The following is a 13,031-nucleotide window of genomic DNA, read 5'->3' on the forward strand; positions in this document are numbered from 1 at the left end:
AACGAGGAGCCTCCAGCAGATGAACAAACACTGCCCCACAAAGGCTGATGGGCATTAAAATCCCTAAGGAGTAGGAAGGGAGGGAGATGTTGCTGAAGGAGGGCAGTTAAGGTAGCAGATGTAGGTGGCCTGTCAGGAGAAAGATAGAGACTGCAAACCATGACGGCAGAGTCCATGTGGATCTGAAGAGAAAATGCTTCCCATGTGATGTAAAATGGGAGCCATGTGCTCACAACATCTGTACAGGCCAATGTGCAGATGCCACTGGAAGCCCTCAAAGGGCTGAATGGTTCTGACAGAAAGCACAGAACCCATGAAGGGTCAATGAGTAAAATGCGATTCCTGGGGAACAACACAAGTTACCAAGTAAAAGGCAATAATGGATTGCAATTCTGGGAGGTGAAAGTAGTATCCATTACAGTTTCATTGAATAATCATGGAGCGGGTATCCAGATGGGAGGCGAACAGGCTGGAGCCAATCATGCCACCAGAATACCATCCATCACCAACGACAACGGGGTAACATCCACAAATAAGATGTCACACTCCGGTTGTGACGGGGGAGATGGCGCATCTGGGGACATTGGGCAGCCTTGTCCTGGGACTTTTGTTTCTGCTTTCTCTCTTTCAAAGGTTGAGGAGGGCAGGGCACAGAGGGAGAGCAAGCTTCTGCAAGATCTGGAACCAAAAGAGAGTGGGCAACCTTGGGGTGCACAGACTGTGTGTCCCATGGCTGAGTTCTGGTAGCAGGCCTCTGGCCTGAGAGACACAGGGGAGGGGGGGGGGGGGGGGGGGGGGAATTACCCCATCATCACCAGGTGCAGACGAATGGGGGCACTTTTTCAACCAGAGAGGCAGAGAGGGAGATCGACAATCGGAGGGGAGATTGTGGGAACCTCAAGAGAGGGAGGGAGGGAAGAGGGACGCAACTGGGGTAAGGAAGAGGGAGGAGGGGAAAGGATGTAACAAGAGTCAAAAGTACAAATCATGACACAGGGTGGAGTCTGTCAGTGAAAAATAGATGATCCAAGGACTTATATTCTTGAATCTTCTTTTCTTTCTTGTAATCTGGTGATTGTGATGATTTATGCACATTAGTAGTGGAACACAGAGCCTCCCCTCATGCAACGGGTGACCACAGTCACCACACAGAGGGTCCGCCATACATCGAGAAGACATTTGCCCGAAATTCTGGCAGTGAAAGCACCTCATGGATGGTGGGATGTACGGCTTCACGTCACACCAATAATACATAACCTTTACCTTCTCTAGGAGGGTATCTCCCTCAAAAGCCAGAATAAAGGCACTGGTATTGGCATGGTTTTCCTTACGACTTTTCTGAACACATCGAACAAAATGAACACCCAGTGGGAAGTTCCTCATCAGTTTGAGCGATGAAGTCCCAGTAAAAAATGGCTCCCTGGACCAGATTCAGAGATTGGTGAGGTGCAATAGACATTGGGGCATAACCAAGATGATTAAAGAGCTGCAGACTGGGCCGCAGAAGAAGCTTTGATCAGCAGGAAATCCGATTGCATCTCACTGAGCAACTCCACTCCACCGAACTTGTCTTTCATATTTTCCACAAAAAATAGCGACTTCGTGGAGGCGAATGTGTCCCAATCTGTTCTAGTACAGACCAGGTGGCAGGGAAGTGCTTAACGCCAAGCTGGTGAGCCTGGACCTCCTTCCAGGATGTAACCAAGGAAGGGAAGGCTGTAGGTCATAAGAAGCAGAGTTCAATGATCTGTTACCACCCGAAGAGATGGCCGTAGGAGAATGGCCAGATTTTTTGAGCTTGACACGCTTCATGTGCAAAGCACCCGCCCTGATACCACTCACTCCAATCAGGGGCTCACTCCATGGGTGCCACCCGGCCACAGCAAAAGCCATGTGGCACAGCAGCCGTTGCTGGGAGTTCAATGCTCCAGAATGACAAGGAACCACTTCTAGGAATACATGGGGAGACAACAGTTCAGGTATCAGAAGAACCTTGTGTTGTCAGGGGGTAAGCCAAATGGGTACATAACAGCCCCACAACACGAACTGGCTGCATGTGCTAGTGACCTAGTGGGGCAGAAGAGGGCTATGGCAGGGAAGAAAGTGGGGAAGGAAGGGAGGAGAGGAATCCACACTGAAGATATCAGGGAGGGAGTTCTTCGCCAAATGGCTCACACTACAGACAGAATATTTAGAAGCAGATGTCAAATCCCAAAGAGGACCAAAAATGATGAAAGAGAAAAGGCAAGGGAAGCAAAACTGCAAAGAATAGAGGAAATCAGGTGGATAACCAAGTCGATATAAGAAAACCGAGAGAGAGGTAGAAGGGGGCAGTGGGGAAGGAGCAGCAAGGATACGGACGGGAGGGGAGAACACTAAGTGTATTGAAGTTGGTGGTACTACGTTTGAGCACTTACTCTAAATGGAAAAGAAGAGTAATGTTTGTCTCAAGCCATAACCACAGTAGCACGATGAGCCATCTCCTGCTCAATATGTGGAGAAAAATAATGTTGTGAATGGTGTTTCCAATTACAAGTTATGAAATACTGACCTGTTCCACCCTCACAGCATGGAGGTGGGTTCCATGTGCCCTTGGATATTCAAAGGCCATTGAGAAGCATGTCATAAATTACAATTGTGTACCAATTTCTATTCCTTTGATAACAGCACCACCTGTGGTGAAACGAAGAAAATGCTTCAGACAAAACGTACACACATTTTGCGTAGAATCATAATGTGCAATAAAAAATGCACAGGTTGGAGCGGGGGTCGAGTGTGGTATCATTGGATGGCCCCCCTTCGAGACAAACAAATTGGAATTATAACTTTTTTTGATCCAATGTTTAGTTTTCCAATGTCTTCACTTAAAATGAACATCCTATAAACAAACATAAAGGTAATTAGAAATAGAATTCTAAGTAATTTCCCCTCTTGTAAAACAAACACCAGCAAAATGTTTCTGCATACCTGCTCTCCGTCGTCGAGATTTTCACTTGGGGGCTTCAAGTAACCTCTTCGTAATGTTGTGTAATCAGGAAGCACATAGTCACGAATTATTGTGTTCTCTGGACCTCTTTTGCTTGCTATTTCCATATCTTTATAAAAATTTTGTGAGACAAAACATGAATCCTCTTTAACTTGATTCACAACATAGGTCTCATCCATAACATGAAGCTGTCTGTTGAAATAATAAGCAAAGGGATAATAACAACTCAGAAATAAGGCCTTGCATGGAAATAAAAACCACATTCTGTATTTACTTACCTGTAAGAAATTATTTCCTTCAAATGATTTGTCAATACTTTTCCACCCACATCAATTCTTCTTATACCCTGCTTTAGTTTTTTACCCTTTATGTAAGGTACAACATGGGTAAAACTATAACCAGAATCTACAAGCAGGCAGCAAAGTGCAGCAGGGTTTTCTTTGCTGTAATGATAACTGCTCAGGTCACCAGCTGTAATACATGAATCAGTTCTTATCTAAGTAATCATAAACAATATGCATTAATAATCACTAAGTAGGAAACTTAAAACTAAATCTTTATCAAGGTGTTACCTAATTAAATGTGGTGTACCTCAAGGGTCAGTGATGATTCACCTCCACTTCATTTCATACGCTAATGATCTGTGATCTTCAACACAGATGTTTATAAAAAGCAAGGAAAAATTAACACTGCCACAAATCAATTGCACAACTGGGCACAAAGAAATCACAGTGGAAAATAACATTCCCCCCCAGTACATACATAAAAATTCACCAACGTACAAAACAGGAGATCTCATTTATTTCTAACAATGATCAACCAAATAGCAACAGTAGAGAAGCTAAAGTCTTAAGCTTATGCCCACCAAGCTGTTAAAACCAGAATGATATATAGACTACCTGAAAACAAAAACTGTGATTTGCTGTCTATCTGGAACCCTGTAATACTGGGAAAACAGTAATGGGTGCTTATTATGCTTACTTTCATACTCCACTTAAATAGGGGTCACATTTTGTAGAAAGCAGCTACCAGCATTTCAAATTGTATGCGTTCACCATAGTCAAAAATTTTCAATCTCTCTTTCCAGCCATTCTGAAAACAGCGAAAGTTTCATCACTGATAGAAAAAAAAGTTGTTCTGATATAATATCAAACTACCAATCTGTGTCATGGGGAGTTTGTTTTAAGAAACTCTAGTAAAACTTCTTTATGGACAGCTCATAAACTCCATAAACGAGAATTCACCTCTCACCATACAACAACATGACTTTAAAAAGTTTCAATCTACACACACAGCAATTTTTAGGTTCACAGAGGGAACCTTAAAAGCCCTCAATCAGCATAAAACAGCTGTAGGTATTTTCCTAGACCACCAGTGTCCTGGAATTTAAAATCCTGCTTGAAAAACTAGAAAGACAGATATGAGTTGTAGCACACTACTGGTTGTGTTCACAACTAAAAAAACAGCAGGTGCAAGAGATCACTTCAGTAGGAGTTTGGCACTCTGGATAAAACAAGAAACAACACTTTTCTTTCAGAGTGAATTAGCAGTGATACATGGTGTACCTCAGGGCTCAATCCTACAACCACTACTCTTCTTGATTTATGTGCACACCTTTCTTGAAACAAGCACCCAAAGAACTATCCCACTTGCGTACAACAACAGCACATTGGTCACTGGATCCAGCCCAACAAACACAAACTCATCCAAAATACTGGGAAAACTGTATGTGTTATTTTTCATTTACTTCCAATGTCTAACCAAATTTCTATTGGAACAAGATTAAAAAATGAACCTCTAGAAAACGTAAGTATATGAAAATTTTGGTTCTGTGGGTTCAGCAGGACTTAAACTGGGTCACATGTGTAAATAACTTGTCCAAGAAATCATAGTATGTTTGATATGCTCTAAGAATATTAGAGTCTATAACAAGCAAAACAATAGCACTACAGGCATACTACGTCCAATTCCAGTCATTGCTCCAAAACGGGATCATTTTTGGAGGACAATTTATGTAATAAAATTGTTATGTACCCAATATTTAAAACTAAACTGGAAACATTCCTCACAAAGCACTGTTTACATTCTGTTAGGAATTTCTGAAAAGGCATACAAAAAAGTTACTTAAGCAATTAGATTGTACACATAGCAAAAATGAAAATTCCTAGAAGGAATAATATTTAAACTAAAGGAAAGGTAAACACTCACTTGTAGCTGCCTTGATGTGTGGCACATAGAAACACAAAACATAAAACAGTATTTACACTAGCTTTCAAACTCTTACTCTAGCAAACACACACACACACACACACACACACCAGCAGCTGCAGCAAGAATGATGAATGGAGGTAGAAAAAGAGTAGGAAACAATGCACAGGGCAAGGAGAGGCTAATAGAATAGTGTGTGGCAGCTTTTTTTGACATATGACTCAGTGGTCACACAAGATGAAAAGATTTCAGAGGTTAGAGCACGCGCGCGCGCACACACACACACACACACACACACACACACACACACACACACACAGAGAGAGAGAGAGAGAGAGAGAGAGAGAGAGAGAGCCCCTGCATGGTTTGAGGGTGGAAAGAAGGAAAAGGATAGGAGAAAGCAGTACACAATGTGGACAGGGGAGGAGTGTTGTGCAGAGAAGGGAGAAGGTAATGTGAGGCTGCAGGAAACTGACCCTGTCTGCCCATTTCTCTCTTCCCCCTCCCCCCCCCTCCCCAATTCTCTCTTTGTCTTATATTTTCTATCCTCTGAACTCCTTTCATCTTCTTGTGCAACTGATGAGACATCTGTCGAAACACCTGCCTCAAGCAAACCTGCAACCTCCTCCTCACTTCATGCATCCTTCAATAGCCTCCATCTCCCCCTACCAAGGCAACAGCTCTCAATAACTATTAATCTACAGTCAGCCTCACCGTGGCTGCTGGTGTGTATGTTTGGGCGTCTGTGCAATTGTGTCTACTTTTGCTACAGAAAGAGTAAGAGCTCCAAAGCTAGTTTAAATACTGTTTTCTGTTGCGTGTTTCTTACACCAATACACCAGACATCAGTCAGCTATAGACTTCAAGGATAGATATCTAATTTTAATCTGCCTACTAATTTAGGAGATATTGTGTATTACCATGTCCTTACTTTGACATGTCGTTATCAGGAGAAAGAAAGCTGGCGTTCTACGGATCGGAGCGTGGAATGTCAGATCCCTTAATCAGGCAGGTAGGTTAGAAAATTTAAAAAGGGAAATGGATAGGTTAAAGTTAGATATAGTGGAAATTAATGAAGTCCGGTGGAAGGAGGAAAAAGACTTCTGGTCAGGTGACTACAGGGTTATAAACACAAAATCAAATAGGGGTAATGCAGGAGTAGGTTTAATAATGAATAGGAAAATAGGAATGCAGGTAAGCTACTTCCAACAGCATAGTTGGGGCCAAGACAGATACGAAGCCCACGCCTACTACAGCAGTACAAGTTTATATGCCAACTAGCTCTGCAGATGATGAAGAAATTGGAGAAATGTATGATGAAATAAAAGAAATTATTCAGATTGTGAAGGGAGACGAAAATTTAATAGTCATGGGTGACTGTAATTTGGCAGTAGGCAAAGGGAGAGAAGGAAACGTAGTAGGTGAATATGGATTGGGGGTAAGAAATGAAAGAGGAAGCTGCCTGGTAGAATTTTGCACAGAGCACAACTTAATCATGGCTAACACTTGGTTCAAGAATCATGAAAGAAGGTTGTATATATGGAAGAAGCCTGGAGATACTGACAGGTTTCAGATAGATTATATAATGGTAAGACAGAGATTTAGGAACAAGGTTTTAAATTGTAAGACATTTCCAGGGGCAGATGTGGATTCTGACCACAATCTATTGGTTATGAACTGTAGATTAAAACTGAAGAAACTGCAAAAAGGTGGGAATTTAAGGAGATGGGACCTGGATAAACTGACTAAACATGAGGTTGTACAGAGTTTCAGGGAGAGCATAAGGGAGCAATTGACAGGAATGGGGGAAAGAAATACAGTAGAAGAAGAATGGGTAGCTTTGAGGGATGAAGTAGTGAAGGCAGCAGAGGATCAAGTAGGTAAAAAGATGAGGGCTTGTAGAAATCCTTGGGTGACAGAAGCAATACTGAATTTAATTGATGAAAGGAGAAAATATAAAAATGCAGTAAATGAAGCAGGCAAAAAGGAATACAAAAGTCTCAAAAACGAGATCGACAGGAAGTGCAAAATAGCTAAGCAGGCATGGCTAGAGGACAAATGTAAGGGTGTAGAGGCTTATCTCACTAGGGGTAAGATAGATACTGCCTACAGGAAAATTAAAGAGAACTTTGGAGAAAAGAGAACCACTTGTATGAATATCAAGAGCTCAGATGGCAACCCAGTTCTAAGCAAAGAGGGGAAAGCAGAAAGGTGGAAGGAGTATATAGAGGGTCTATACAGGGGCGATGTACTTGAGGACAATATTATGGAAATGGAAGAGGTTGTAGATGAAGATGAAATGGGAGATACGATACTGCGTGAAGAGTTTGACAGAGCACTAAAAGACCTGAGTTGAAACAAGGCCCCAAGAGTAGACAACATTCCATTGCAACTACTGACAGCCTTGGGAGAGCCAGTCATGACAAAACTCTACCATCTGGTGAGCAAGATGTACGAGACAGGCGAAATACCCTCAGACTTCAAGAAGAATATAGTAATTCCAATCCCAAAGAAAGCAGGTGTTGACAGATGTGAAAATTACCAAACTATCAGTTTAATAAGTCACAGCTACAAAATACTAAAGCGAATTCTTTACAGACGAATGGAAAAATTGGTAGAAGCCGACCTCGGGGAAGATCAGTTTGGATTCCGTAGAAATGTTGGAACACATGACGCAATACTGAACCTATGACTTATATTATAAGCTAGATTAAGGAAAGGCAAACCTACATTTCTAGCATTTGTAGACTTAGAGAAAGCTTTTGACAATGTTGACTGGAATACGCTCTTTCAAATTCTGAAGCTGGCAGGGGTAAAATACAGGGAGCGAAAGGCTATTTACAATTTGTACAGAAACCAGATGGCAGTTATATGAGTCGAGGGACATGAAAGGGAAGCAGTGGTTGGGAAAGGAGTGAGGCAGGGTTGTAGTCTCTCCCCGGTGTTATTCAATCTGTGTATTGAGCAAGCAGTGAAGGAAACAAAAGAAAAATTCGGAGTAGGTATTAAAATCCATGGAGAAGAAATAAAAACTTTGAGGTTCGCCGATGACATAGTAATTCTGTCAGAGACAGCAAAAGACTTGGAAGAGCAGTTGAATGGAATGGATAGTGTCTTGAAAGGAGGTTATAAGATGAACATCAACAAAAGCAAAAAGAGGATAATGGAATGTAGTCGAATTAAGTCGGGTGATGCTGAGGGGATTAGATTAGGAAATGAGACACTTAAAGTAGTAAAGGAATTTTGCTATTTGGGGAGCAAAATAACTGATGATGGTCGAAGTAGAGAGGATATAAAATGTAGACTGGCAATGGCAAGGAAAGCGTTTCTGAAGAAGAGAAATTTGTTAACATTGAGTATAGATATAAATGTCAGGAAGTCGTTTCTGAAAGTATTTGTATGGAGTGTAGCCATGTATGGAAGTGAAACATGGACGATAAATAGTTTAGACAAGAAAAGAATAGAAGCTTTCGAAATGTGGTGCTACAGAAGAATGCTGGAGATTAGATGGGTAGATCACATAACTAATGAGGAAGTGTTGAATAGGATTGGGGAGAAGAGAAGTTTGTGGCACAACTTGACTAGAAGAAGGTATCGGTTGGTAGGACATTTGTTGATGCATCAAGGGATCACCAATTTAGTATTGGAGGGCAGCGTGGAGGGTAAAAATCGTAGAGGGAGACCAAGAGATGAATACACTAAGCAGATTCAGAAGGATGTAGGTTGCAGTAGGTACTGGGAAATGAAGAAGCTTGCACAGGATAGAGTAGCATGGAGAGCTGCATCAAACCAGTCTCAGGACTGAAGACCACAACAACAACTTTGACATGTTCTAAACAGTTACTGATAAACTTAGATTACAAAAATATACCACCTACATTCTTATTCTTTTTTCTGATGTTGAATGTTAAAATTGGAAAAATAAAAAAGTCAATCACAAAACAGCCACTTCATAAGATCTAAGTTAACCATCTTTGAACATGTATCTACATTAATCAAAAAAATTTTCTTCTTTTAATTAAATGAATTACACAAGGACAATAGTTCTATAAAATGTATTGTAATATTACTCCAGAGCTACTCTTTAATACATCTCTTTTTTGTTGCTACTGGTTTTGAGCATGAAAATGAGCAATGCTTGAAACCAGTAGCACTAATTAAAAGAGACATACAAAAAAAACAGTCTGCACATCTCTTATCTCTCTGTTTTTTGGTAAATTTTGACTCTGATCTTAACTGGGCCCCTCTTAGACTTAACTTTTGTAATTCTGTAGGCAAGTTTTTCCACACACCTTGCAGCGCGCTGACTGCGTCTGTCACACTTTTTATCAATGCATCCACTTGGGATTGAATCTCCTGAATTTGAGAAGGTTTTGTAACTCACCTGCAAGCTGCTCTTGTTTATCGTCCAAGAATGATACTCTTTCCATTAACATATTTATATTGTGGAATATGGTGGTAATTATTTCTTGTTTTAGTTGTTAACCTGACTCTGTCATCTTCCCGGATACTACGTCAGATAATTCAGTGTGTATAGTTTTGCTCACCATACTTGAAATCGTTAAATGCCTGATTTTGCTGTGTACACCCATCTGATATTTTCCTGTTGTTTTGAGAACTGCTGTGTCATACCCTTAAGTAGTTGTGTTATTTATTGCACCAGTTGTTTCAAATTGTGTATCTCACTAGTATTTACATTGTTTTTACGAACTGTTCCCTGTTCTTGTATTCTTAATGTTGTGAGCAAATAAATTAAAGGAATTTTCGAAGCTGCGCCCTTCAGTTTCACTATTTGGAAAAATGTTTCCTGGTGAGAACTGAGAAATTGTCTCATCGAGCATCATAAAAGTGACATCATGATTAGTTATATTACCACTGTCATCATTTATTGATAGTGAAACACCAACCATGTCATTTAGGTTGCCGTCGGCCAGCTCACAAGTTGGCGCATTACCTTCAACTGCTGCCAAGCTCGGATTTCCGAAATCTTGGCATATTGCATTTTTTAATGAATTTTCAACAATGGGCATTTTCTTTGACTCCATTGTGAACAGTTTTTAAGAAAATTATGAATAATATTTTTCAAAAATTAAATTTCGTCTGTATTGGTACTTTTCAATTAAAGTAGGTTTTGCTGTGTATTCACGAATGAACCCGATTATTATCTGACACAGTCTTAACAGAATATGAATGACTTATCTTGCACTTTAACACTGACTTAGTACACATTTTCGTCTTTTCTGTAGAAATGCACTTTCCGTAAAGGATATTAATTGGAAGGAAAAGAGATTATCTACTGCCAGAGAGACGATGCCAAGCACGGCCATATAAGCATACAGCATAGCAGCTTTCTACCTTTACCACTGAAATCAGCGTTCCCAGCTCGTCTTGTTTGTGAGCAGAATTTAATTTTAATTCGCTCCTTCAATGTTTTTATCATTCCCAATCTGGTGGTTATGTAACAAATACAACAAACATTAGTTCCTTGTAACAACAATATGAATCATTTATCTCAAAAATTTTATTTCAACAATTGAAAGGTCTGTTCATATTTTGCTTGGCACAGTCACTGAATAGGTATGTGGAAATATAAATGGATTAATAATGCTTGAATAACTGGAAAAATTTTGTAGGTAATTTATGAATCTGTGCATAATCTTGGCTTAACTTTAACTGATACCAATATCAAGAGACCTTTAATACCATTACATTCAAGGTCAATAAACATAATTTGCATTACGTACTGCTGCTTCCAGTACAGTGCAGTACCAAATAATCACCACAACCAATGGAACTGTCAATCTGTCACACAAAGCACAGTATTTTTTGTATAATTAAACCAAGTTCAATAGGTGTCTTTCAAGTCTGATTCATTACCTTCACAACTTCCACTGTGTTTAGTCTTGGCTGTGAAAATGTCGAAGCGGGATGCTCTTCCGAATAACACATAAACTATTCTTGCCTGCAACCAACTCCTTGATGCAGAATCTCAGCAGCAAGTGAAATGATGAACAGATAGGAGTTGACCTTCTAAACATGTGAATAAATATTCCTTTTCTAATAACATTTTATAATATATCTAAAAACAAAGATGATGTGACTTACCAAATGAAAGTGCTGGCAGGTCGACAGACACACAAACAAACACAAACATACACACAAAATTCAAGCTTTCGCAACAAACTGTTGCCTCATCAGGAAAGAGGGAAGGAGAGGGAAAGACGAAAGGATGTGGGTTTTAAGGGAGAGGGTAAGGAGTCATTCCAATCCCAGGAGCGGAAAGACTTACCTTAGGGGGAAAAAAGGACGGGTATACACTCGCACACACACACATATCCATCCACACATATACAGACACAAGCAGACATATTTAAAGAATATGTCTGCTTGTGTCTGTATATGTGTGGATGGATATGTGTGTGTGTGCGAGTGTATGCCCGTCCTTTTTTCCCCCCTAAGGTAAGTCTTTCCGCTCCCGGGATTGGAATGACTCCTTACCCTCTCCCTTAAAACCCACATCCTTTCGTCTTTCCCTCTCCTTCCCTCTTTCCTGATGAGGCAACAGTTTGTTGCGAAAGCTTGAATTTTGTGTGTATGTTTGTGTTTGTTTGTGTGTCTGTCGACCTGCCAGCACTTTCATTTGGTAAGTCACATCATCTTTGTTTTTAGATATATTTTTCCTACGTGGAATGTTTCCCTCTATTATAAACATTTTATAATACTTTGAATGAATGGTTAAAATACACATTTTTAACAATGCTGGTACCACGGATCCAAGCATATGTCCGTACACTAGCACTCAACGAAACAAGGGTGAAGATACATGAATTAATAAATTGAAGAGCGTATTTCTCCCTTTGTTTCATATAGATATTTAACAATGTATCAAAACATTTTCCTGGCCACAAAACAACCCATTAATTTAGCTTTGGTGGGGGTCTATAACTCATTCAGTTTACAAATAGCTTATACATAAGAAAAGAAAAGAATGAAAAAGTAACATTATTCAATACAGCCTCCTCCACACATTGAATGAGTCGCACCTGCAAGCAGAGTGGCCACTGGCCTCCTTTCCCAACCTGCTCACAATTTCCCTGAGGGACACAATCACCTGCTTAACACTAGAGCTCTGAATGACAAGAAATCCCACCCTCTCTTCCTCACAAGAAAATGCATGTTGGGAATCTTAAGAAGAGATTGACAAATCAGTTGTAGTCTAACATGAAACTTGAACGCAAAGATGTATAAACCAAAACTGGACCTGACGATGATGGTAAGATCACCTGATTGCTAAACAATCTATGATGTTGATTCATAGGCTTAGTATCAAACATACCAAAAACTTGTATTTGGAATTTACAATGTAAAACAGCTTAACTCTCATTTCCACATGGGGGTTAAGCTGTATAACAATTGAATTAGAAACACGGGATAAAAAGTTCCTGGTTTACCCCAGACCAGCAGCCATTTCCATAGCCATTTGAACATCTGTCTTACTGTACCTATGTTATAGTATATTAAGTAAGGTTTAAATGTCGAACCCGAGTTGCCGCAAAGCCAAAATGTGCAAGCTGGTTAACTCCTTTTGCAAAGGATTTTAACTAGGCTAAAATTAAGGCTCAGCTAGTTGGACCATTTGTGCGTGCACTGTTTGATTTTATATGCAAAAACAGATCCCCCTGTTTGGATTTTATGTGCAAAAACAGTTATTCTTAAATAAGCATGGAATGGAGTGAGACCAACGGTTCAAATTTGGTCTACTGACGTATCAGACCTTGGTCTACAACAAGTTTTAACCATTTGAAAAACCTTGATTTGTTTAGATTTTATGTGCAAA

General features: G+C 40.1%; 1 protein-coding gene across 1 annotated transcript in view; it reads right to left on the reverse strand.

Annotated features, from left to right (window-relative positions):
• LOC126259313 (actin-related protein 6) overlaps positions 1–13,031 on the reverse strand; it is a 111,275-nt gene that overhangs the window by 53,522 nt on the left and 44,722 nt on the right. Inside the window, exons 4-5 of the mRNA XM_049955990.1 lie at positions 3,265–3,457; positions 2,968–3,178 (exon numbers count right to left, since the gene is read on the reverse strand). Coding sequence (XP_049811947.1) covers positions 2,968–3,178; positions 3,265–3,457 — 404 coding nt within the window. The remainder of the gene's footprint in view (positions 1–2,967; positions 3,179–3,264; positions 3,458–13,031) is intronic.

This window comes from Schistocerca nitens, chromosome 5, assembly GCF_023898315.1.
Source record: "Schistocerca nitens isolate TAMUIC-IGC-003100 chromosome 5, iqSchNite1.1, whole genome shotgun sequence".
Classification (NCBI taxonomy): Eukaryota; Metazoa; Arthropoda; class Insecta; order Orthoptera; family Acrididae; genus Schistocerca; species Schistocerca nitens.